General features: G+C 42.6%; 1 protein-coding gene across 1 annotated transcript in view; it reads right to left on the bottom strand.

Annotated features, from left to right (window-relative positions):
• LOC308409176 (connector enhancer of kinase suppressor of ras 2) overlaps positions 1-26,546 on the bottom strand; it is a 67,183-nt gene that overhangs the window by 11,139 nt on the left and 29,498 nt on the right. The window contains exons 7-19 of the mRNA XM_080901740.1: positions 26,470-26,529; positions 26,268-26,336; positions 22,289-22,435; positions 15,581-15,708; positions 15,252-15,463; positions 13,196-13,282; positions 12,179-12,387; positions 7,118-7,155; positions 6,967-7,009; positions 5,219-5,267; positions 4,732-4,904; positions 2,067-2,140; positions 1,859-1,930 (exon numbers count right to left, since the gene is read on the bottom strand). Coding sequence (XP_080757866.1) covers positions 1,859-1,930; positions 2,067-2,140; positions 4,732-4,904; positions 5,219-5,267; positions 6,967-7,009; positions 7,118-7,155; positions 12,179-12,387; positions 13,196-13,282; positions 15,252-15,463; positions 15,581-15,708; positions 22,289-22,435; positions 26,268-26,336; positions 26,470-26,529 — 1,361 coding nt within the window. The remainder of the gene's footprint in view (positions 1-1,858; positions 1,931-2,066; positions 2,141-4,731; positions 4,905-5,218; positions 5,268-6,966; positions 7,010-7,117; positions 7,156-12,178; positions 12,388-13,195; positions 13,283-15,251; positions 15,464-15,580; positions 15,709-22,288; positions 22,436-26,267; positions 26,337-26,469; positions 26,530-26,546) is intronic.

The raw sequence follows: 26,546 nt of genomic DNA, 5'->3' as shown, positions 1-26,546 counted from the left end.
ACCCGGCCAGGGATTGCATCTGGTCCTGCTGCCTTCCTGGTGTTCACCCTCCTGAAGGTGTTCCTCATGGCATGCTCTGTGATGACGAATGCATTTTCTTCACTGGTGCACTCCGAGCGCGCGCAGCCGTTTGTTGTTTTAATTGCTGCGGCGTCGAAGCGAGCATAAAACGTGTTCAGCGCATCAGCCAGTGAAGCATCTGCATTCATCATTGAAGAAGCTGGTCGTTTATAGTCTGTTATAGTCCGCAGTCCTTTCCACAGGCTCCTAGAGTCACACTGTCGTAGCTGTGACTCTAGTTTTTCCCCGTAGCTCCGCTTTGCCTTTCGGACCGCGCTGCGCACGTTGTAGGACGCAGCCTTCAAAGGTACTTACTTACTTCAAAGGTAAATAAATATCCATACACTTTTATTTTCAATATTTACAGAAAAAATGACCTAAAGTTATTGATTTTGCTGCTAGGTGTCACTGTAGCAAGGTCACTGAACTGGACCTGTGCTTTTTAATTTTATGACAAATAATGGCTTTATACATGGTTAACTGCGCTAATAGCATGTTCAATCGCCATTTAAAAAAATGTGTTTTATGTGTTTTTGTGTGTATAAATGAAATCCTAGTTTATTTGTTTTTATAGCACAGTTGTACAGTATGTTAAGACTGATTAGCAAGTATCTGTCGGAGCAAAGCACCCATTCAGTCTGCAGATGCTAACCGACTTGCTAGCGTTAGCCGATAGCTTAATGCTCTCATGTAAATGTGGTGATTTCTATCTAAATTAAAAACAAAAATAGACCAAAACACAAGGTATCACCAGCAAAAATGCTAAACTTTAAAGCATTTTAAACAAGCCTTCTTTAACCAGTTGTTGAAGTCATGTTAATTATGCATTTGTGTTTTGTATTTTTGTTTTTCTGCTAATAGCTCATATAGCTATTACCGCGTATTAATCCTTATATAAAAATAGTTCCTCACAATCCAATATTTTCCTCTTCTTTGATAAAAAAAAAAAAAGTAGCGCCAAGCTTTATTCTGCGCTTTTTAATAACACATTTACCACCAACCATTTGTTATGATACGCACTATGTTCAAAGCTTTGGAATAAGTTTCACAAACCATTCAGATATTATTGAGGAACAATGTCTCTATTGATGTGGTTTTATCTTGGCTAGTTTTCAGTGTTTAATCCCGAGTAGGTGTTGATACTGGAATGAATGGTTGTCTGCCACTGGGTTAGCCCTGTGATAGACTGGCCTCTCATCCAGCAACCCTGAATTCGATTTGCGGTTAAGACGGATACATGGATGAATTCCACAGGGAAACAGAAACCTTTTAGGACTTTGTGAACCACCACGAAGAATCAGGATCTAAATTTAGCTTCACTGTAAGTGCTGAAAAATGCTAACACCCACCTTTTCACACATAATGCCCAAGAAAATGCGTGAAACAACACTTTCACACAGGAACACTCCAGATGAAGTATGGAAGTCAAATATAGCTGATTAATTACTCTCTTCCAATTATCTCCCCATGTCATTGAGGAGAGGTGTGGATAATTAGAGCTCATCAGATAGCACTCCTGCAAATATATCTCTACAATCTATCTCTTGTAAGCACACACAACACACACACACACACAAACAAGAGCATTTAACAAAGGAGGGCCAAGTTCATGCCTTATTCATGCTTAGAGTTGTGTTGGTGAGTTGTTCCCTGTGTAAACTTGATTTACTCCATTAAAATATTCATTAAAGGACACGTGACGTCCCCTGTCTCTGACGTTGGTCCATATTTAAAGAAACAAACCCAAAACACCACCCCACACACGCTCAGAAACTTGTATATATTCACAGTAACTCACCTGTTCATTTCCTCAAGACAATCTGTGGCGAAGAAGAAGCTCTTGATTTTCGGATGACAGGCTTTGAAGGCACTGCAGTCAGTCAGGGAGAAGAAGGACTGATTAGTGTTTTTGCGTGTGCGCAGTGGGTTTGTGCGTGCTCACGTTGTGTGGGTGAGCGCACATGTGCTTGATTAGTAATTTTTGGCGACATGTGAGAGACACTCACAATTTCCGTCTGCACTCTATGGCTCGGTCTATTCTGAACTCAGGGAGGCTGATGAAGCCCTCAGCCTTCTCATCCTGCAGGCAGAGACAGATGGAGAGTGGTGGTACAGCATCAACACACAGAACAAAATGTCATGCATACCAATTTTATTTGGGATACTAAGACTCTAGTCAAGCATATGAAAATAACATATGTTGTTTACATTGGCTGGGATAAAGTCCTTTTCCCACTTAACATTAAAAAGACAAGCTATGACTATCATAGCCAGAACATGGAGATAAAATCTTCTGCATAAACAAACTCATCCACTGTTAATTTCGTCTCGATGAGATTTTGGTTTCAAAATATTTCACATATACACTAACTGGTCAATTTATTAGGTACACAACCACATTGCAGCAACTCTGTTCATTTAGGCATGTAGGCATGGTCAAGACAGCCTGCTGAAGTTCATTTAAGTGACTCATTTAAACTGATTTAGGTGACTTTGACCATGGCATGGTCGTTGGTGCAAAACCGCTAATCTACTGGGATTTTCCCCTTACAGCTGTCTTTAGGGTTTAAGGAGTCTGAAAAAGCGAAAACATGTCAAAAGTGGAAGACTAGCCAGACTACTTTGAGCTGATAGGAAGGCAACAGTAAGCAGCAGAAGACCAGACCCGGCGCCACTCCTGTCAGCTAACAACAGGTAAATGAGGCTGCAATTCACACAGGCTAATCAAAATTGGGCAACAGACGATTGGAAAGAATTTGCCTGGTCTCCTGAGTCTCGATTTCTGCTGCTACAGATAACAGTGTCATAATTTGGCATAAACAACATGAAAGCATGGATCCATCCTGCCTCGTCTCATCTGTTGGTAGTGGTGTAGAGGAGGATTTCTTGGTACACTTTGGGCCCCTTCGTACCAAGAGAGCATTGTTTAAACACCACAGCCTACCCGCGTATTGTTCATGTCCATCCCTTTATAACCACAATGTCCCCATCTTCTGATGGATAATGAGATCAACCGAATGATCTTAAACTGGTTTCTTAAACGTGACTATTAAATGGCCTCCACATTCACCAGATATCGTTCACAGACAACTGTGTGTTGCTGTCATGTCAATACGGACCAAAATCAGCGAGAAATTGTTTCAGTACTTTGCTGTAAAACATTAAATTAATTTTTTGTTTACATTTTTTTTGTAATGAAAATTTTCAATTGAAAAAAGTATTATTTTATTTTAATTGACTAAATTATGCATTTCCTAGTTGCAGTCCAATTATAAGACACGGCGACAGAGATGTAGAAATGATATTAGCCTTTTTTCCTTGATTTTATGAGAAGATTTCATTACAGGAACAGTATGGGGTTCCATTTGTATTAAAATTATGGTCACATGCACACTTTCTATGTCAAATGAAAAGGTTCATGTCAACTCTGAACTGTACTCCAGCACGGACAGGCAGACCGTCGACATCTGTCACCTCACAAATCACCTGACAAGTCATCTTTGTGTCGGTGTACTTCTGGTTCTGCATGTTGTCTTTATGTGTCACCTGGCTTCTTGTTTTTACTAGTATCCTCATTATTACTTTGGAAACAGGACCCAAAAGCAGATGATGACGAGTAGTTGAAAGTTTGAGCAGAAAAGTGATCCTTTATTAGATGACGGCAGAAGTAAACCAGGAAACCAAAGTAAACTGACAAAACAATAAGAAACAAAACACTAAACGGTACTGAGACCAAAACCTAAACTATGACTGTGATGGAAAATAACCAGCAAATACTATGACTAAGACTAATGATGAATAACAGATGAAAATCATAACTAAGACCGAGGTCAAAATAAACAGAACCAGGCTAGAACTAGGGCAGAATAAACAGACGACCCGACAATGGCATGCAGAAAACAAAGGGCTTAAATACAGACATGAGGTGAATCAGGGGAAGTGGAAACATATGGGGAAACAGCTGACAGCCATAAACCTAATGACACGACCAGGAGAGAAAAGCTAAATACAATTAACAGAGAACACATGACATTGTCAGAATAAAACAGGAAATACTAAAACTAAACATGACAACACAACTTAACAGACCTAATACGTGATGAATAAATACCAAACCCCAAAACATAGAAAACCCAGGAACAATAACCAATAACTGCCTAAACTAAAGGCAAAATAGGAAATAACACAAAAACTAATAACATATCAAAAAATACAAAGAAAAACTCAGAGTGCTGGGTCGGAGTCCCAGCCTGTGACAACAGCCAAATGAAAGCAAGTAAGATGATGTTTTGTCAAATGTTTGTCTGAAACAGACAGAGGAGATGTAAACCTGATTTCAGCAGAACCTCATAAATAAGAAAGAAAAGCCTCAAAACTGAAGAGAAAATCATTAACATTAATATCCTGTAGCACTCATTGCTATATGCTATTAATAATGCCTCATATGGTGTTTTTGTTTTTTATTCAAAAATCTAATTTGGTCTCTAATTTGAAAGAGAGCCATTATAGTCATTTGAAATATAATAATGTATCTGTATCAGACACTGTATTACACTTCATATGTGGACTGGTGAAGTTTTGTGTTGAAACTGTGACAACTAGCTAGTGTTCATTAGTTCTGGCAACAATAAGCACAGCGAAATTGCTGTGTTTTTGAATGTAATGCCTTACGTTTTGGTTGGTGTACCAGTAGAGACAAGACTCTTTGAGGATAAACCAGTACTTCCTCCATTTTTGGGTGAAGTAGCCTTTAGCGTCCTTCTTTTTCCATAGCCAGCCTTCACAGTCACCGTGGCCGAGATCCTTACAGGAGATTCTCCTTCGACTGGCACTAGTGAGGGAACCTAGCGAGGGAGAAGAAAGACCAAGAATCCTGAAGGTCTGACAGTGAAAATAAGTACTCTGTGTGTGCTAACATGTAATCAGTATTTGAAGTTGCTAATGCTAACAAATGAAATTCAAATGTTAGGAGTCTATTCTTTATCTCTGGGAGAATTTTAATCCCTGTCATTATCTCACAGCGATGAGTGATCATGTCTGGAGTTTAGACACATTTTCAGGGTAAATCACGGGGGCCTCAAGTGCTCCCATGCATGCAGCACTGCAGTGTGTTACTGTGAAGATCCTACACTGGAAAATAAAACAGAAAAGTACCTACCTTTACTTCTCTTTTTGGTTTTCGTTCTTAGGGAGGTGTAATGGAAAGACTAGATGGGGGAAAAAAGAAAGATATTAGAGAGAAAGTCTGTGGTTGTTTAATGGATGTACCACACAGCTAAGCGGCTAGCTCACACCGCAATGTTTAGCTGATTTTTTTCAAATTTTCATCAGGCACACTCCAAAGAGGATTACAGGCACAGGGCACAAGGCTAAACCTACCAGAGAGCAGGAAGTGACCTACAATCAGTAATAACCTGTGTGCCAAAGAGGTCAGGACTGCTCTTCTTTTAGACTTTTAGTAAATTAATAAAATACAAGTCTAACTCCAAAAAAGTTGGGATCTTGTATAAAATGTCAAAGTGGATTGGAGTGATTTGCAAGTCTCATAAAGGTATGTTTTAATCACCACAGAACATAGGAAACATATCAAATGTTTAAATTGAGCTATTTTGCTATCTAATGAAAAGTCTAAGGAGCTTGGAAAGAAAAGCGTCTGGATTTCTTTAAGTCGCTTGAAGACGTTTCACCTCTCATCCAAGAAGCTTCTTCGGTTCTAGGGTCAAATGGTGGAGAGTCCCAGATTTAAGCCCTGTGGGAGTGTCCCCTCCTCAAGAGGGACAATGGATGCCCTAATGATCCTCTACCTAATCACATGAGCCAAGGTGTGAAAACGGGTGTAGGTCACAAGCAGCCAAGGTTTCGGGTGAGCTCATTGTGAAACCTAACCCCACCCTATCATGTGATATCCTGAGGTCAGATGGCCCAGGATGTGAGTGGGCGTTAAGGCGTCTGGGGAAGGATCTCAGAACTGGATTATAAATGGCAGACAGTTGGTGTCGTAAGCCACCGCCTCTGTTCAAAGATGGTCGCTCACAGTGGACATAAATTGATTCTTTCAGTCCCTTTTGGATGTCAGTAGCTGTAAACCATGATTTGCATAGAGTAAAATGCAATTGTTTTATATATCTGTGCATCCCATCACCCGAGTCCAAGTTTGACACCAGTGGCTAGACTACCGCCTTGAGAATAAATGAGGTTTTTTTTGCTCTTTTGGTTTTGATCCTTGGATGTTTGTACAGCTGGCCAGAAGGCTGTGGCCCAAACTCTGAAGCTCAGAAGAGTTGGACTTTATCCATACAGACCTTTGTCTGCACTCTCAGTCAAGCTCAGTCATGTATAGGTGTTTAAGGTCAGCCTGCTGCACCCAAATGATTTTTCCACAAGAGTTTTCTATATAAAAAAAACTGTAGATCAAAGAAGCTAATGCGTGTTTAGGTGATAGCATTAGTACTAACACAAATGAACAAGCCTAGCAGCTATTTGTTTGTCTGTTTACAGTCAAACAAGGTTAGTCACTGTACACGACAACTCATGTTGCTTTAGAGAAAAGACTGGGGCTAATGACTAAAGCAGCTCCCTGTGCCACAGTAGCCTAAAAATGGAAACCAATTCAACTTACCCGACTGTTATCTTTTTATTCAATTAAAGAAGTGCTAAATTGATTTAATCTCAGAAATCTCTCCTGCTCCTGTCTGGCTGTATGTTCAGCGATTAAGACATAATTGATCTCCGTGTAACAGCGAGATGCGGTTGCTAGGAGATTGTTGATGTAACTGTCACTTCATTAAAATGGTGCCAGAGTCAGAATCAGTATACTGAAGGCAGTGCTGCTTGAAAAATCCCATCATAATAAAGCATGTTAAGAAAATATAAAGCCAGTCCCCTTAGCACTGTTTTCCCCCTCACCTTCCTCATGGAGGCGGCTCCCGAGCTTCCTGAGCCCGAGTACCTGCAAGAAGGCACAGAGCTGAAAGTCAGCACAAATGACTCTCACAACCTCTTCCACCAATCACAAGCAAGCGGTGAAACCGCCAAGCAACCACGGACACAAACTCACCTGTCTGTTGTGTCTGCCCTCAGTGTGTCTGCACCTCTCTGAAAAATAAATAAAAATCATTAAATAACCTCTGAAACCTTCCATAATTCTGCACGCATATTTACACTGCACTGTATAAATGAATGAATAACAGCTAAAATGAAAACACCACAGTTATAAGACTCTATAACGTGAGGATCACAGCAAAGCTGAGGATCAAGACTCATCAGCGCTGCACTGCCTTTTTTTACTGAATTGTTTTATGTTGCAGTCAAGTCTGCAGGGAAACTATTTGTGGCTAACTGCAGTGTTACGAGAATTGCTCCCAATTATAACACCACAAACAGTGTCCCAGTAATATAACAGATATATGCTCCTGAAAAGTGACATTTTGCATTATAAACCACTTTGTTGTAACCACTTTAAATATGTTTTGATCCTAAAAAATGTATACTCCCAGGCCACTAAAGTAGGATTTTGATTTTTTTTACTTAAGCAATGGGTTTGGGTCATAAGTATTTGGACAGTAATGCTAATTTTGTAATTTTGCTTCATGCACCACTGCAGAGGATTTTTAATGAAAATACCAAACAATTATTAAAGTGCAGACTTTGCCAGGCCTTTACTGCAGTTGTTGCCACTTTTCTCTTTGGCTGTCATTGATTGACTTGGTCATTGAAGGATGTCACATTTCTTGACCTTGTGAATCTCTTGGCTTTGCAGCACGCTCGCTATTTGCACCGTGAAGTGCTGCCTGATCAGTTTTGCAGCACTCGACTGAATAAGAGGAGAGAGTGTGCAGCCCTGCGCACTTCACAATTCACCCCGTTGTTTCTATGAGACGTCACATCATCAATAAACACTAGTCTGGGTCACTGGTGTCCATACATGGCCATGACATAATATTGACTCCACCATGTTAGACGGAGGATGTGGTCAAACTCTTTTAGATGTTCTCTTAGATGTGTAATCAGTGGTTTTCACCTTGGTGTTAAACCCTCCGTATTTCTATTCATGAATGCATCTCTTGATTGTAGACTTTGGCAATGACACACCTTCCTCCTCAAGAGGTTTCTTGACTTGGTTAGAGGTTGTGAAGCCAACCAAGTAAAGAAACCTCCAGTCTTTAGTTGTCTCCTGTGGTCTTTCTTGCTGAGTTTTCCAATGCATTCCTTATATTAAAGAATAACCAGATTGTACTAGAAGCTTTTTCCCATCTTCCTAAATAGTTTTTTTCAGCCCAATAAGGCCCTCCTTCATGTGCATTAACATCTCTTTGTACCTCATATTAAGAGTTCAGGGAAAAGCTACCAAATACCCCTTGAACACATAAGATCAATACTAATCTATAATTTGGCTAATTGTTTATGGAATAATGAAGGAAGATCATCTGGCAGCAAAACCCCTTGTCAGTGAATTGCCAAAATACTTTTAGGCCTCTGAAAATGCAGGTCTGCGTGGAAAAATGTCTGTAATTTTTGAACAGTTAATACAGTACTTTTGTAAAAAAAACCCTTGAAATAAAGTTGAAGGATACACTTCAACCACATTTAGCCTGTTGGATTTAAAATTCACCGAGGTGGTGTAGAGAGGCAAAATTACAAAAATTATGACAATGTCAAACACGTATGGACCTAACTATAAAAATCTAGTTGCAGCTCAGTGAATTCACTTGTGGTGTCCTTTAAAAACATCTATTTTTTAAAAATCCATTATCACAAAATATTCTTCTTAAACAAATGGGACTACTTGTGAAGCTTTCTGTGCTCAAGGGATCCTCAGATCCTGAGCCACAGTGCGACGAGATCATTAGGAGCATTTGTTGCTGGAGAGCAGGGGCTCAGTCGGGGTTTCATTATCTCATAATCCTTGCAGTCTTCCAGGAGATTTTGCAACACAAGTACTGTTGCACGTTCTTTTGCTAGCCTTATACACTGCACATCTTACAGTACATGATATGAAGAATACTTCACCTGTATGGGCAATCTAATGGCATGCAGTGTAAAAAATGTGCAAAAACTAAAAAACAAAACAAAACAAAAAATCTTCTAAATGTCTGCCGTTCAGTTTGTGTGACATTTGCCAAACTGTTGCTATGATAGAAACGAATCAGACAGAGGAAATGAGACAGACAAAACCCACGGGTCATTTAGGTTAGCATATGCTTGTTAGTACAGGATGGTATACTTCATGTCCCACCAAACAGGTATGACTCACCACCGTGAGAAACACGCAGCCGAGAGGGTTAGAGAGGGCTGGTGTGAGCTAAGCTGTTAGCTTGCCGTGTGGTGTGTGTGCGTGTTTGTGTTTGCGTGCGTAGTGTTTTAAGCACAGTCTGTCAGTTGAGCTTGTAATTGGTCTAGCTGATGCTGAGTCATACACCTACTCACAGGGATACGTGCTCCTGTGTGTGCGCACGGGAGCGTGTGTGTTTATTCAGAATAAACTCCTATTTAGACCCAGGCGTGTCTGAGGAGATGGGGGATATTAGGATGAGTTAGGATGAGTCGTGAGATGGCTACCCTGCATACAAATGCCCTCCTTGTATGCTCGTTTGTTTTGCGCGTAGCCGCGTGCACGTGAGCTTGTTGCGCACGGGAGAAACATATGAGCTATGGAGGGGAGTGCTTCGGTGTCACTGTCTTTCCCGTCATGGGCGATGCTGACGGCCGTGCAATAACACTTATCATTGTCGCTCTCCTCTGTGTCCTCTACCTGACAAATGCACACAAACACAACCGACAGCATGTCAGAAGGTGCGAACACCGCGACCTGTCCTACAGCCACCGGCAGGTCCCTTCTCAGAGGCCCAGATGCCTCTGATGATAAGAACAAGCAATTGTAGTTATGACTTAATGCTTTTGATCAGCTTTGTGCCATGTTATTCACTAATAATAAAGCTTCCGCTACACTCAGTGGTTCCTCTGAAGATTTTTCATTTACATCTTTGATTTTGATAGTTTATTAATCTTATTTATTTTTCTGCTTCGCTTCTGAAACTCTTTTCTGTTTCTCCAAACTCTTGTTGCTTGTTGCTTATTTTCTGATCATTTTAGCACTTGATACTTAATTTCCAGACATATCTGATGTTTGATAATAAGGAGAAAGGTTTGGCTAGAAATACACAAGCATTAAAGTTAACAAAAATGAAGGTAACACGTCGGTGTTTTGTTTCAGTGCGTTTCTTAACCCTGTCTTAGAAAAACCTAGTCCTAAGACCAGTAAATCCTAACAATGGTGTAAACCAGGGGTGGGGGAACTCCAGGCCTCAAGGGCCGGTGTCCTGCAGGTTTTAGATGTGCCCTTGATCCAACACAGCTGATTTAAATGGATAGATTACCTCCTCAACATGTCTTGAAGTTCTCCAGAGGTCTGGTAATGAACTAATCATTTTATTCAGGTATGTTGACCCAGGGTGAGATCTAAAACCTGCAGGACACCGGCCCTGGTGTAAACCTTTAAATTGGTGTCTATCAGTAGTTTAGTGTTTAAAAATGGCTCAATAATCTTAAACAGCTGAGCACTGTAGTCTGAAAAAAGTTAGTAAAACAAAGTAAATAACATATTTATTAGGAAATGTTCAAACTTGAATAATACACTGATCAGGCATAATATTCTGACCACCTGCCTAATAATGTGTTGGTCGAGTCATGGACTCCACTAGACCCCTGAAATGGTGCTGTGGTGTCTGGCACCGTTGTTGTTAGCAACAGACTGTAAAAACCCTGTAGGGGCTTCATGGATCATGAAGGGTGGACCCACAGATGCTCGATTTGATTGAGATCGGTGGAATTTGGAGGCCAAGTCAACTCCTCAAACTCGTTGTGCTCCTGAAACCATTCCTGAACTATTCCTGCTTTGTGGCAGGGCGCCCTATCTTGCTGAAAGAGGCAACAGCCTTTAGGGAATACAGTTTCCATGAAAGGGTGTTTATGGTCTGCAACAATGCTCAGGTAGGTGGTACAGGTCAAAGTAACATCCACATGGATGGGAGGACCCAAGGTTTCCCAGCAGAACATTACTCCAAGCATCATCCTGCCTCCGCTGGCTCGTCTTCTTCCCACAGTGCATCCTGGTGCCAGGTGATCCTCAGGTAAGTGACGCACATGCACTTGGCCATCCACGAAATATAAAAGAAAACACGATTCATCATGTTTTTTCCATTTCTCTGTGGTCCAGTTCTGATGCTCACATGCTCTCACGTGTTGTTGTCTGTTGGACAACAACAAACTGTGATGCTCTGTGTGCACCTTTCTATCAGTACCAGGCCTTTCTCTTCCATGGTTAATGTCAGACATCAAATACATCTGGAAATTAATTATCAGGAAACAGAAAATCAAGAATCAAGTCAGAAATATAATTGCTTGTTACTTTTTGAACAATAATTGCTACTTTTGTCGATGATAGAGCAACTCTGGTTAGCAGTGAAGCAACGGAAGGCCTTGGGTTCGAATCCACTGGCCAGCTCGGGCCTGAGTTTCCTCCCCCAGTCCACAGATAAGTGGTGATTGTAACGTGGCCCTAGGTGTAGATGTGAGGATGAATGGTTTTCCATCTCTGTGTGCCTCTTGCTCCTTGCCAGCTTCGATAGGCTCCAGCACCATTTAATTTAGTTTTGAAAAGTTTGTTTTCTTGAATGCAGGTTACTTTAACCCTGAAGCTCTTTGTGTTTTGAGCATGCTGATTTAAGATGTGTAAATGTGTTTTGGTTTCCTCTTCTTCAACTGACATTATCTTGATGACAGCACGTGTTGCTCCAAAAATTCTGTATACGTCCAGGATTAATGGTGCCTTCACAAATGTCATGCATTCATTAATGTCTACAAATGCCATCAGATGCTGGCTTTTGAATTTTGTGCTGACAGCAAAGTGGACTTCCCCTCTCTTTGGCTCCTTTATATGTTCTCCATATGACTATAAGGCTCTATCAAGAATGTCAGTCTAAATTGGTTTGACTATGGGACAGTTGTTTCACTTGGACACAGTCTGTTTTAAAATAGCTTGTGTCCTGATGAAGGTGGATAAAACTTACTCGCCCTGTATTTAAAGGCAACAATAAACGTTCAAAACTAATGTACTTACAGGCAAAGCTTCAGGTGGCTGGTCTAGGAGCAGGGTGGAGGACAGCATGGAGGGGCTGATGGGAAAACTAGGGCTGCTGGGATTACGGCTCTTACGCCTCGAGCGTCTGGTGGAATCCCGGCGGCTCTCTCTGCTCGGACCCTCGGGTTCTTCCTCGATCACCAGGATCTTGTCGTCACTAAGGTAGCGCAGGAGGGAGTTGTCTGAATCTGTATGGAAGAGGAGGGGGATTGAAGGGACATGGACATTAGATGATGGACAGGATCGATAGATTGGATGACAGTAAGAGGAAAACCACAGAGGGGGGGAGATAGCATATAAGAGCCAAAGGAGAAGCCCTGAGCAGAGCGGAAACAGACAAGACTGAATAGACCCTTACAGATAAAAACCCAACAGAAAAGGATAAAAGTGCCTCAGAGCTGTTGCATCTGATATGGCGCCACAGCTGGGGACATACATCTAATCTGTCTGCAGTGATTATGTTGATTTGGGAGGCACCACAACAACTAAATCTTGTTGGTCACAGAAAGTTTTATACTGCTTTGGCTCCACATAGACAATGCATCTTACCTAATTTGCTTCTTATCCGAACACTTAAATATTAGAAAACGAAAAAGTTACAGAGAGAACGAGAAGGAGAGGGAGAAGGGCAGAACCCCAACATTTGTATTGTGCTTTAATATTATTCATAGACTCTCTGATGACAGAGTTGTGGATCCCCAGCTGAATACAAATTGAGTATTGCCGCAAAAAAAGGTGAAGCTGGGTAAAATCGGGAACATTGAAATATCCACATTTCCAGGGCAGCTGTATAAATGCAGTCGCTTTGCATTTATGTTCGTTTTTCACCCTGTCAGATACATACCTGGTAGATATGTATCCTCACACAACCACACCACCATGGATAACCAGAAGATGAGCTGAAATGTGTTGAGCTGAGTATGAAGCAAAGCACCAGTCTGAACAGTGTGTGTGAGGGCTGTGCTTTAGCATGTATAGGTGTTTGTGTGTGTGTACCTCGGCTCCCTCTCTTGCCCATGCTGGGTTCCTTGGCCTCGGCCATCCAGTTATATTCGGGAGGCATGGAAACGGGTCTGAGGTCACCTGGAAGTACCAATCATCAATCAGATAGTCTGCTATGGGGGAGGAACTGGAGGTGGGGTGTTTTGCAGGACGCAGCGACTAAGAGACAGAGTGGGACACAGCTGGTGGGGCAGACAGGTGGGAGCGAAGGTGTGTGCAGGTAGGGGGTTGGGCAGACTCTCGGGGGACTTACACAGCTTGCAAGGCGAGTGTCGAGTAAGGCCCCGTAATTAGGCTGAATTTATATTTTGTTGTCACTTAATTTCATTCGTATTTCAACAAAGCTTGACGGTGTCTTGAGTCACTCATTTCTTTATATTTTGCTTCCAAGGAGTCAGATTTTTGTGCAATTTTTAAAAGTGGCCTTGAGCAATAGTTCTCCAGCCTTTCTTGAGGTCTATCAAAGTTTTTCTTAGGACTTTGGCTGCTTTGTCAATCATTTGCAGTCCAGTACTGATACCTGAAAACGTGCGAGATCCTTCCTGCCGATGCCAAACAATGTTGGCCACAAATATTCTGTAAACAACACAACCCTGCTGGGTGACTCACGATGCCATCTCACAGCAGTGTGGGGCCAAGCTGGTGGCCATCATGAGGAGGAGGTCTCAGGCGTTTGTGCGTGTGTTCGGTTTATCCACAGCTACTGAGGCCCCCCTTTGTTAAACGAATAAACTGTTAAATTGCCACTATCTCAGACTTTAATCATCCAATCCAAGAAACGACACCAAACGAGAATCAGTAGCAGAATAAACTGTTTCCCCGTTTAAGGGTTAATAAACATGTTTCATAATGGTATAAGATTTATTGTCATCCACTGAAAAACCGTAGAAACTCAGCTATATTCAGCGACAGGTATTCCAGGATGTGGCAGTTGAAAGCTGGGTTTATAGCTTTACATGTCACTTTGCACAACCTGTGCATAACAAGGCAAAAAACCACGAGGATGCTCCTGGTTGTGCTTGAAACCTTGAACTCTAACCGAACACAGCTAACAGTATCACAGGTCACTTTCTTTCACCAGTGATGACAGCTCAGTTTGAAGCAAAAATTTTATGTTTTCTTCCTACAAAAATCGAGGTCCACGGTGAGATCACAAAGTGCACAGTGCAGAAGAGACAAAACAAACATCGATCTAAAAATAGCAGCTGCACTGGAAGTGGCCCAGAGGTGCACGAGAAGATGACTTTGAAAGGGAAACTGATTAAATTCAAATCAGGCATGTTGTCTGTTCATAATGCCATGGTCCTGCAACTTCATTTAGCAATCCCCTCTCTTTGCCTTTGGAGGTATAGAAAATGCTAGCATATTCCACTATAGTATAGATATCCATGCTAGCATGTTAGCTGCTATTGACATTGCTAAAGTATATACTGTTGCACTCATGTCTGACATGACAGGTATTTTTTTAACCCATCATTTCTTTCTCAGCCACCATCCTGGTAAAGATTTGTCATGCTGTTTTGCCTGGCACAAAACGACACATGAAACATACGAGGACATTCTTGCATATGTAATCGCTAATATTAGTTTCATTTTGCCACTGTGCTCTCAGACTGCCTCGCTAAAGAGATGATAAAGTAATGTTGCCTTCTGACTCAGCTTCAATGACCCTCATCCTGCATGCCATATAGCTGTGCCTGAATAAACTCAGAGGAAGGGTGCATTACAGGAAGCTTTGGAAGTGATCTGGAACGAGGGTGGACACAGGTGGTGGGGCAGACAGGGAGCTGGAGACAGTTTATTTGGATTGACTGTTTGGCGTGTGATTTTGTTTTGCTTTTGGCACATGTGTCCGCCGGAAAATGACACAAAGGAGCAGAGCCATGAAGCGGGTGATGAACAAACATATAAGGAGGAGCTCTGAGAGCATGGTGAAAAGAAAAGGTGAGAGAGCTTGTGGGAGAAAGCATGATTTTTTTTTCCATTACAAACACAGACCCAGAGCCATTCCTGCTCCATCCATGCCGCCTGGTCACGCTTGACCTCTTACCGTGGGTAGGGGTCTTATCTCGCCGACGAACCCCCGTATTGCGACCCCTGTCATAGTCAGGTCCCGGCGGTCCATCTCCTTCCAGCAAGGAGAAGTACTGACCGCTGTCCTGGTCCAGGTAGTAACTGACCGCCTCTGAACCTTTAGAGCCCGACTGGGAGCTAACGCTGTAGCGGCTGATGTCGTCACATGACATCAGACCCATCTCCTCCCTGGGGAGAGACAGCACAGCTTGTCATCACCGCTGTCATGAGTGTACTCATCATCGTTGTATCATAATAATCAATGTAATGGTCATCATCAGACATCTGCCTGTGTGTGAGGCTGACCTGGTGCTATAGAGTCCGGAAACAGGAGAGAGGATATAGACGTCCTGCATGCTGGGGGCATCCATTTTGGACATGCCCAAAGTTCCACCGGGTGTAGGTGAGGTGCTGGTGGGGCTGGTCGGGACCGGCTGAAGAGAGAGAACAGAAGAACAGAGAGAAAGGACGAGTCTTTAATGGGAGGATGGTGAGGGATCTCAGAGCACAACCTGCAGTAAGTGAGCATTAGAGCTTTCCCTGCTTCACAGAAAAACAAACAAGCACACAGTTTACGGTCCTACAAGGGAATGGAGCCTTTTATTTGTGATATCCTGCTCGCGCTGCACCTGGCATTTGTTTTAAGAGCGAATCACAAACAAGAGCGTTATCTCCACACCGCTGTCATGTCGCCTATGTTGTTTTTCCCTTTTTAAATACCTGCCTACCCCAAGTTCAGTCACTTCACCACCCTGTCATTTTGTCTCAAGCCTCTTCGTTCACACAGGCCTCTCCACGTCTGTTCCCATGACAACCCCTCCTTCTCCCATGCTCTCTTTGCTCTTCCTCGGTTCTCACCCCTCTGTAAACCCCTCCCTGCATCCCGTGCCACAAGAAAAAGCGGGGACAGAGGGAAAGTAGTGTAGCCTCCTACCTATGCTTGACTCAAGGACACCCATTTGTTACGGAGTCCTCCGTGAGGAGAGGATGCCTCACCTCTGATGTCACTGCGACTCAGTCCAAGTTTATAAACAAATTATATTAATTCTCAGACAAAACAGTCGGGGGTGGCAAATGCTTAGCTCGTGCCGCCACCCCTCCACCCCTGAGGAAGAGGCTTACAGATTTAGAAAAATGAAGTGTTTTACTGTCAGAGGAGTACGCTCCATTTTAGACGGAGACGACACAAGTGAAGACAGATAAACAGATATGAAGCCTGAGCAACGGCAAAGTGGGCAGTGCTCCCATTACGAAAGCCCGTGGTTTCATCATTTCATCAGCAGCGTATTAATCAAATTCATTTCATATTCCAAACTTTCCATCCTCTCCTCTCCCCTCTCTCTCCCTCGCCTCTATCCCCCAGGCTGCCTCTGTCTTCCTCTTCTCTCTCCCGCACAGCCCTCCACTCATAAAGGCAGCTTACAGTAAGACGGCTTCACGATAAATAATGAAGGCGAGCTGGGAAGAGAACGACATGAGAGAGCAAATGAAATAGGACAAAGAGAGAAAGGGAAAGAGTGCTAGAGAGTGAGAGAGAGCACGAGAGACAAAGAGGGAAAGAGGTGGGGGAGCTGTGCAGTTTGGTGACTCGAACTGAGTCTGAAAACAGTAATTTAGTGATTACAGCCCACTGCTCCCTGCATGGGAAAGGGATTGGGGGTAGAAGTAGGGAGAGATGGGAGTAACACAGCAGGAGAAATTCTAGTCTGTTAAAACAACACTTAAAGCATTTGACCCCCGCTGTGTCCACTCTAGACTACCTAAGAATCTACCACTAAAACCTTTCCCAGACCAATTTTCCTAGCCCCCCCCCCCCCCCCCCCCACACACACACACACACACACACACACACACACACACACACACACACACACACACACACACACACACACACGACAAAGTAAAAGGCCTTAAACGCTTAAGAATGTTTCAAAAAAGGGGAGTTATTAAATTGAATGTTTTACCATTCCTTGGATTCTTTTACTGAGTTAAGTTCAGTGAGCCTGTAATTTTCAAGTCACAATAGGCCTTATCCACTGCAGACAATTTGGTGTGTTAGAGTATAAAAAGCGTCCATGTTTCACAGGAAGCCATGCCGTTTATCGTTCATCCGGATGTCAAACACTGCTGCACTGCCTGATATGTCAGAGTGTCGTTTCCTGCCTGTTCCTTGGTTGTAGACAAGTTTTTTTAAAAAGTGCTAATATAGTAAAATGCGACACCAAGCAGTCCTTTACAGTGAGACTGTGGAACTGGCCCAAAACAGGTGACGCCCACACTGGCACAAAAAGACACCTTGTGTGTAATTTCTGATATTACACACTTTAATGAAATGGCAGTATTTGACCCGGCTGAAATATCAGGAAAGTCACCTTTGGTGTATCAAAATAACAACATAATGCCATTGAATAAAGCTATGTAACGCCATATTCAACTCAATTCAGTTTTATTTATATAGATACTTCATATTGTGGGGTAAAGATCCTACAATAAAAAATGGCCTGTATTTGTATAGTGCTTTACTAGTCCCTAAGGACCCCAAAGCGCTTTACACATCCAGTCATTCACACACTGGTGATGGCAAGCTACGTTGTAGCCACAGCCACCCTGGGGCGCACTGACAGAGGCAAGGCTGCCGGACACTGGCGCCACCGGGCCCTCTGATCACCACCAGTAGGCAACAGGTGAAGTGTCTTGCCCAAGGACACAACGACCGAAACTATCCAAGCCGGGGCTTGAACCGGCAACCTTCCGATTACAAGGCAAACTCTTGAGCCACGATCGCCCCAGAGAGAAAACCCTAACAATCATATGACCCTCTATGAGCAAACACTTGGCAAAAGGAAAAAACTCCCTTTTAACAGGAAGAAACCTCCAGCAGAACCAGAGAGGACAGTTTAGATCTGCACTAACATTTCTGTTCGATCAGCACAATAAACATGTTTTGACTAGAACTAAACTGTCATCACACCTTCACATTTTCCACATGATGTGTAAATATCACACAAGTAATTTGTGTTCTTGATAACAATCAGTATGTTGACATACGTGAAATGTGCAGCAATTCTTTCACACCCGATAAACGTTAACATGAGGGTTCCCGATGGTTAGGGACAAATGCAATCGCATGGCAAGATGCTGTAAACAGACCAAACTTCAGTCACGAGAACAACTGAGCAACAACATGGGAATAGAGCAGCTGCAAGAGAATTGAACATTAATGAATCAATGATAGGGAAGTGGAGGAAGCAAGAAAAATGAGTTGAGTAAAGTTTGACTTATCTGACTGTTTTGTTTTGCTTAACGCGCCTTATAATCCGGTGCTCCTTATGGTCCGAAAAATACAGTACTAATCTAAACTTAAACTCAGCTATAACATTTACAGACAAATCTAAAATGTGCTGAAATAATAAACATTCAATCATAAGCACAGAAGTTATAAGCTACAGTGACTGATAAATAATGATAAATAAGCCATACTGTGACCCAGAGGGACACTCATGTCCACTTCATTATAGAAACCTGTTCAGCTGGTTGTTAATGCAAAAATCTATCTATCAGCCAATCACATGGCAGCAACTCAATGCATTTAGGAATTAGGCATGGTCAAGGTGCCCCGCTGAAGTTCAAATCAAGCATCAGAATGGGAAAGAAAAGTGATTTAAGTGACATTGAACCTGGCATGGCTGTTTATGCTACTCAAATAATCTCTTGTATACAACCAAGTTATACAGCAGAGCATCTCTGAACGCACAACACGTCGAGCATTGAAGCAGATGCCACTCTTTCAGCTAAGAACAAGCTATTGAGACTACAAATTGCACAGGCTCCCCAAACCTGGATAATTGAAGTTTGGAAAAATGCAGCCGGGTCTCATGAGTCTTGATTTCTGCTGCAACACTCGGAGTGGCAGGGACAGAATTTGGTGTGAAACAATGAGAAAACATGGATCCATCCTGCCTTGCATCAATGGTTCAGGCAGCTCATGGTTTAATAATATGAGAGATATTCTCCTGGCCCCTAACTATCAACTGAGCATTGTTTAAATGTCACAGCCCTATTTGAGGATTCTTGCTGACCATGTCTATCCCTTTGTGACAACAGTGTACCCATCTCCTGATGGCTGGATAACCCACCGTGTCAAAAAGCTCAAATGGATCCGTTTTTTGGGGGGATGCGGCGGACAGGATGTGCAAGAATCTGCTGCAAATGTTTTAAGCTATCATGTCAGTATGGCCCAATATCCCCCCCAGTATTAGCAAAGTGTACATAATGAAGTGGCCAGTGACTATATTTAAAGCAAGCCCATGTGGAAAAAATAGAAATGGCATATACCGATGTGTCAAATTAACAGTGTGACATTTGGAGAAATGTAATTATTTGCTTTAATGCCTCTAGTTAGATGAAGAGATTGATACCACTCATATGACTGCACTGAGTATGAAACTAGGAGCTGAAAACACCACACAGCACAATAACAGACCAAAAGAACGACTTGTGATTATTAAAAAAATAATAGAAATCAATAACTTCCCTCGCACTCAGCTAGCCAATCAATTAAGAGCTTCACTGCCAATACATGTTGCTCAAAATAGCAGGTTTTTATCAAGAGTAATGGTTTATATGTCTGAGCATGTAACAGGTTTGTGAAAGCAGGGTCACAGACAACGTGTGGCGCATGTGTGACCTGTGACGTGGATGCTCTCAGTAACACATACATGTTGCAGCAGCCCAGAAGACATTCATGCAAGAATGCACGCATGCGGTATGCATCATCACGGTAATCCTCGTGTTCTCTTTTAAAACCCTTTCACATGTAATGACAGTGAATCATCAAATTGCTTTTACTCCTTCCTGCTGCTCACAAACCGGCACACACATAGAAAGAACGAGAGAGAGAGCAAAGGAGAGAGATATGTCATTATTTAGTAGAATAAAAGACGTTGCCATGGAAGGATTTCGGGAGCTTGGAATCACATGATAACATGCCGAGATAAATTGTTTCCTTTGTGGATTCAGTTATAATTCAGCTGTACATTTGCCACATTTCAGCTAAATTTCGCAGCCCTTACAATTCATCCTCCAAAATTGAGCTCAGAGGTGCGAGTGCGCATGTCTTCTCTATGTGTGTTTGATTTGGAAGCGTGCATGTACAGTAATGCATCCAAAAACCAGCGCTTACACAGTGAAGTGACCCAGTTCCCTCGCCTCTCAAAGGAGCAACGGGTCCGATGACGGGGAATCATCTCTCCGCATGCATGCACAAACACGTACAGTAACACACTTGCTCCGACACCCAGATGGACAAGCGTGCATGCGGCCAAGCTCAGCAATGTGCGCACACCCACCTCTCTCCACCGCACACACACACACATGCTCACACACAAACAGGCTGTTTAGCAAGATATTTTGGATTCAGTGAATTATCTACAGTATTTGCTGAGTAGCAGCTCTTGTTTCAGAGCCAGTGGAGCTGCCTGTAGTTGCTTATGAATAATTAAGAGATCCAGTCTTTCTGAGAGAGAACAAAACTAAAACACTCCTTTCTTCTCTTCTCCAGCAGATATCTCTGCGCTCTGATCTGGGCCCCTCATGGCGCGTTTATGTCTAAGCAGTCCATCAGAGTAGAATTCCCACAATCCCCTGCTATTGCATAAATATAACAATAGGCTCCTGATGACAACTCGGGGGCCGTGATAACAAGGCAGCAACCTGGAAACGAGAAGAGTCTTTTACCTTGTTATGATCTTTCACCTTGTGGTGATGAAGTTGAGCGCTATTGCACATCGCTACCCAGAAGCTGCAAGTTCTGCATAAATATACACTTGCATGCATGCCACCTAATAATGCAGTTATATGCTCATAGAAAGCACAGAATAAAAAAGGAGCATACGAAAAAATAAAAACAAACAAAAAAAACCTCAAAAAGCTAAAGAGCAGCTGAACAGAGATCAAAGCATACATGTAGCATGTAAATGAATTAGCCTGATGCTGAGATAAAAATAGCAGCCGTGCAACACAGGATCTTGACAAAACATTTGGCGCTTCAGAGAGCACTCAGGCAGCATCAGACTAGCCCTCGCCTCACCCCTCCGTCCGTCTCGGCACAGCTCGTTCTTTCTGTGTGCCTAAATTGCTCAGTGATATTTCTGGGCGGCGAGTGACAGATTAACAAAGTATTTGCCCTTAAGTGAAATGTGTACACCCACTACGAGCTGCGAGACTTCAAACAGGCGTTCCACCTTTAAGATCTACAGTACATTAAAAATTTACTCGTCTTTGACAACGAGACGATCTCTGGGGCAAAGGTTGAATGAATCGGGACTAAAGTCTCAATAAATCTGAATGTGAGCAGGAGGGGAGTGGGATGGGGACCCCTCGGATGACCTTTTGTTGCCTAAACTCTTTCTCTCCAGCATAAAACTTTAGGCCACGTTGCGCTATTTACATCCTTTACACAAGATCGAAATAAAGTGCAGATTTAATTAGGTAGTTTACTCTCCACTGCTATGATTTTTTAGCATTATTGCTGTTTAACAAAAAAAAAAGCAAGCCTTCTGTATGCCTAAATTCTCTTCAGGTTGAGCATTAGCTGCCTACGCATTTGTGAATGGCTTTGAACGCTGCCAGCAGTGTGGCAAATGGTAAAAAAGATTTCTTAAATGCTCAACGGAAGGACTGATACAAGGTCAATCAGGGAATAAGTTTCTTTTAAAACAATATTAGTTTAAAATGCCAGGAGCAGAATGCAGAGTGTGGGCAGTAAAAGCAAGAGTGAGAGTGAGTCAAAGATGGAAGTACTACACAGGTTACTACATGTGAATTTACACTGTAGCTGTCGAGTGTGCTGATAAGGATGCATGAGACTAAACAGAAGGGGAGTAATACAAGTAATACAAGTTTCTGACATCTCCGTTCACATTTTAGTCACAGTAATTCTTCAAACTGAGTCTGACCGTTTGTTCGGTCAGCATGCGAGACATTAATGCGTCTGTGAGTTGTGCTGGTGTTTACCTGCAGGCCCAGTGGTTTCCAGCGGACGTTCCTGAGCAGAGCTGGTGTGGAGCTCAGGGTGTTCTGGGGCCTTTTCTTCAGCGTGAGGATGACTCCACATGGGTCCTCTCTTAGAGCATTCACCAGGTTCTTCAGTTGCCAGCCCACCTGAGAAACACACATACCAGGCTCCCGAAACGACTGCTGCAAACTGCTACACAATGAATCAGGCTCATCTGAATCTGTTGTGGAAAACCACCATGCACAGCAGCAGATATAGGACTGACTGCTGCTGCAAACCACCACACACATGCTTTTGATACTGCTTGTCCAAAAGAGTGTATGTTTCTAGGACATATTATACATTTTTTTTTCCAGACAGAGAGTAATAATAGTATGAAAGAAATTATTAGAAAAGCCACTGGAGCAGCTCTAGTATACAGCTTAGACAAACCAGCATCCTGTGAGGAACTTCTGTTTTAAATGTCCAATAGATAGATATCATCACTGCCAGCCAGTTCCATTCATGTTATACACAAATATTCCCTACAAAGATAGAATTATCTAACATGCTAACTTCATACCTACCTAAATAGTACCTGCTAGCTTTCAAAATATCACCTGCTTTCACTCTCTGGTATGTCTGTCTTGTAAGATTTGTTAATGTGATTGGTCAAAATTGGTTAGTTGACACGCAGTGATGGACAGCTAAGTTTATTTTTCACTAGTGCCTGGCCTTATCCGAAAACTTTCCAAGCATGATTTCCAGCCAAGTTGACTTTCAGTCCGTTTTCTTCTGCACTCAGTGTCACAGGGTTGCTGTAGCCTATGCCAGCTGTCATAAGGCAAAAGGCAGGGTTGCCAGTTTGTGGCAGGGCTAACAAATTGAGACAGAAAAATTTTACAGTCACATTCACACCTATGGCCAATTTAGAATCCCCAATTAAACCAATATGCATTTTTACTGTGGAAGCAAGTCAGATTACCCGGAAAGAACCCACAGGTGTGCATGTAATACCATCTATAATAAACCTCTAATTTGCAATTTCTGAAACTAGTTACCAAATTAGTTTAGAGTTTGCTATTTAACTCAAAGCTAAAATTCGATGTAGTCTAATACAAGCACGTCTAACCTAAAAGGAAAAAATGTTCCGATTTAATAGTTGCAAACATACAAGCTGCAACACAGAGTGTTTGAATGCTAAACTTTGTAGCCTTAAGTAAAGCAAAAAACTGACCACAGTGGCCCCACTGGTCTAGAAGAAGTGTCATATTTAAATAGAGGGTTGCTTAGTCAGTATAGTTAGGCCTAAGGAATGCAGAAAAGAGAGAGAGAAAGGAGTGCTGACTGCAGCAATTCTGGCCGGCCTGTCTCCAGAGCTCGAAGTAGTCGTCAGGCCATTGATTGGCTACACTGGTCTCAGCCACTGTAAATGTCCGCAGAGGCCACATACACTCGCATGCACACTCAGCCACACACAGAGACAGAGCTGCTCTGACCTTATTCCTGACATAATGATGGCCTGTGTCGGCCTGTAGCGTCCACTTTCCCCCTCTCCAGTTCAGAGCTCTGAGTTCAGTCAGTGTTCAAATGCAGGAAGAGCCTGGGTCAAAGTGAGTTACTGCTGTCTGTTCTCTCCTGCCACTTAAACCAAAAAGGGGTTATTCCTGGACACACTAAAACTGGTGCCATTCATCTGTGCTGTAATTTACCAATGTGAACTGTTGAGCTCAAGCTCAAATCCTTGTGCGAGGGGTAAGGACATTTATCAAACAGAAGTGTGGAAACAAATAGTTCCTGTCATCTAAACACCTTCAAGCATCGAAAGCTAGCTTTGAATCTCTGGTCAGATTTTAAATCTTGTTTACGATACATTAATCAGCTCCTGATTTGAAATAAAAGTCGACTCATTTTAGACAAAGCTTTAAAGAGCTGTGTACGCTCACAGAACATTTACCATTTAAGCATTTTGGCCTCTTTTATAGTAGGAAAACTTCAACATGTTGGGACATTCTTGTCGTGCTTGGCTGCTGAGCTGATTGCTAGCAAACTGTTTAGCATGAAGTGATAACCACACAACAATTAGCCAAGCTTAGTGTAATCACTTGGGAAATGGTGGAAACAGGTAGCTCAAATCTGACAAAATGTAGAAAAAAACAAACAAAAAAACCCCCTTTATATCAGTGCTTCTGAAGTTTAACAATTAGTGCAATATCTTGTTTGTTGAAGCAAACGCTGCCCCCACCTGACTTAGCTATGCTAAGCTAATCCTGTCGTGTCTGTAGTTTTGAAGCTACATGAGTTGATAAGACTGTGGTTCGATTTCCTTTCCTTGATTTTTATGCAGCTAAACTGCGAGTGAGCTGAACTCGACTTTTATCAAGCTAAACTTTTGTTTCTTCCATGACTTTAAGCTCCACAGCAACATAGTGCATTGTAAACTACAAGGGCTCACACAGCTACTGGTAACCAGCCCAGTTTAGGTCTCCTCTCTTATCCAAATACACAGATAGCAAAGGGAAGCAGGGAGAGACCTACCAAAATAACAGAGCATAAACTGCTGCTGGAGAGCTTTTTTCAAATCCCAGGGGTCTTCATTATTTTCCCAGATGCTATTACCTCCACATAATTATGCTGCCTCTTCAAACAATCAGTTTTTTATTTGAGCAAATTCCACATTTTTCCTCAGAAAACGAGCTGAGCTAAAAAAAACAACTCCCTGTTTTGAAGTGAGTCTCCAAAAACCCTCATTCACAGACACGAAGGCAGCGTTGTTGCTTAATAGGCCTACATGATGATTCCATAATGTAACGGAATTTGTACGATCCATATTCACACTAATGTAATTTTAACTTTGAAGGCTGATAAGATGAACTTATCAATTGCTGTTGACAGTTACAGTTTACTGGTGGTGTGTATCCGTCTTTACTCTTTAGCAGCTCAATTTGGGATTGAACGAAGAGCTGTGTTGACTGGAGACTTCCCTCTGCTGTCTCTCCCCCCTCTTCTCTTTTTCTTTTATCCCCTTACTCTTCTCCCCAAGTCCCTCTTTACTTCCTCCTCCCTCCCACCAACTCTCCCAGCTCTGCCTCAGCATCTCAGCCTCCCCCAAATGCTTCAGCCCCCCCCCACCGTACACGCACACACACCTCTGTTTCCCCCACTGTTTATCTCCTACCCCAGAGTGAGGTATCAGAGTGGTGAGGGTCTAGCTGAGGGAGTAATGAAGGGTTGGAGCTGAGAGCCTGGCAGGGTGCGATCTGCACCGTCACCCCGAGGAGAGAGAGACAGAGATAACACCTACCTCCCTCACATGTCAATCAGAACCGCTCCCAAGCCCCTGCATGCATGCTTTCGCATGAGCAACACCTATCAAGATGCACAAGGAAATTCATATGGGGAAAAAAGCAGACAAAAGACGTCTGCACACAGACACAACACTCCCCCCTTCAGAAAACTCATATAAACACTGGAACAAATTGTTTGTGCCCGAGCTGACAGCATAGGCAATAGATAGGCACGTTCAATCACATGCCCTCACAAGCCATCGTTCCATTTAAAATGGCTGCCCATTTCTCTGCTTTTCTCTGATGTGATGAGTTATAGGCAGAATACAGCTTTTCACATATGAAAGTGGAACATGGGCTCTCATTTCAAACAGGATGCCTCCTTCAGGGTTTTTTTTTTCTGACAATAGGAAGAAATTCCAGAAAGAGTGAGCAGATAATCACACTGGTCTGAATAAAGGTCTTCTAACAATTGCCCTATAATCTGCTCCTGCCTCTAGCCTAATTAGCCTATATAGCAACACAGGCACAGGACAGGAAGCACCATGGTGGCAGCAGTGGTGGTGCCGGCAGACATTATGTACCTTGGCACCTCCTTAACATAGCACATAATGGGAACAAAAGACTGCAGTCACGGTGGAAACAAATGGAAAGGACCTTTTCTGTAATTTTTTATGCCTTCAGTGTTGTGTTTGGCAGGTCTTTAGCTCACCACTGTCTGGTGGTTGACTTGGATCACCTCATCCCCTGGATGGATCTTCTTACACTGATCTGCTGGAGACTGCAGAGGCAAAAAATGGAGGACAAAAACAGACAATGGAAACAAATTTAGGCGAATACTGAGGCAACAAAATCGGTGTTATATTGGGGTTGGTGGAGCATCAACCTTTCAAATGAGTGAAGCAAAAACTCACATTCTCTGTGGTTCCGGTGATAACATGGAGTCCATCATATGTTGATTTTATATACATCCCCTGAAGCGCAAGCAAAC

The sequence above is a fragment of the Rhamphochromis sp. 'chilingali' genome (genome assembly GCF_963969265.1).
Source record: "Rhamphochromis sp. 'chilingali' genome assembly, chromosome: 13".
NCBI classification, from domain to species: Eukaryota; Metazoa; Chordata; class Actinopteri; order Cichliformes; family Cichlidae; genus Rhamphochromis; species Rhamphochromis sp. 'chilingali'.
Note: the sequence above shows the minus strand (reverse complement) of the source record. Positions and strands in the feature narration are given on the sequence as shown.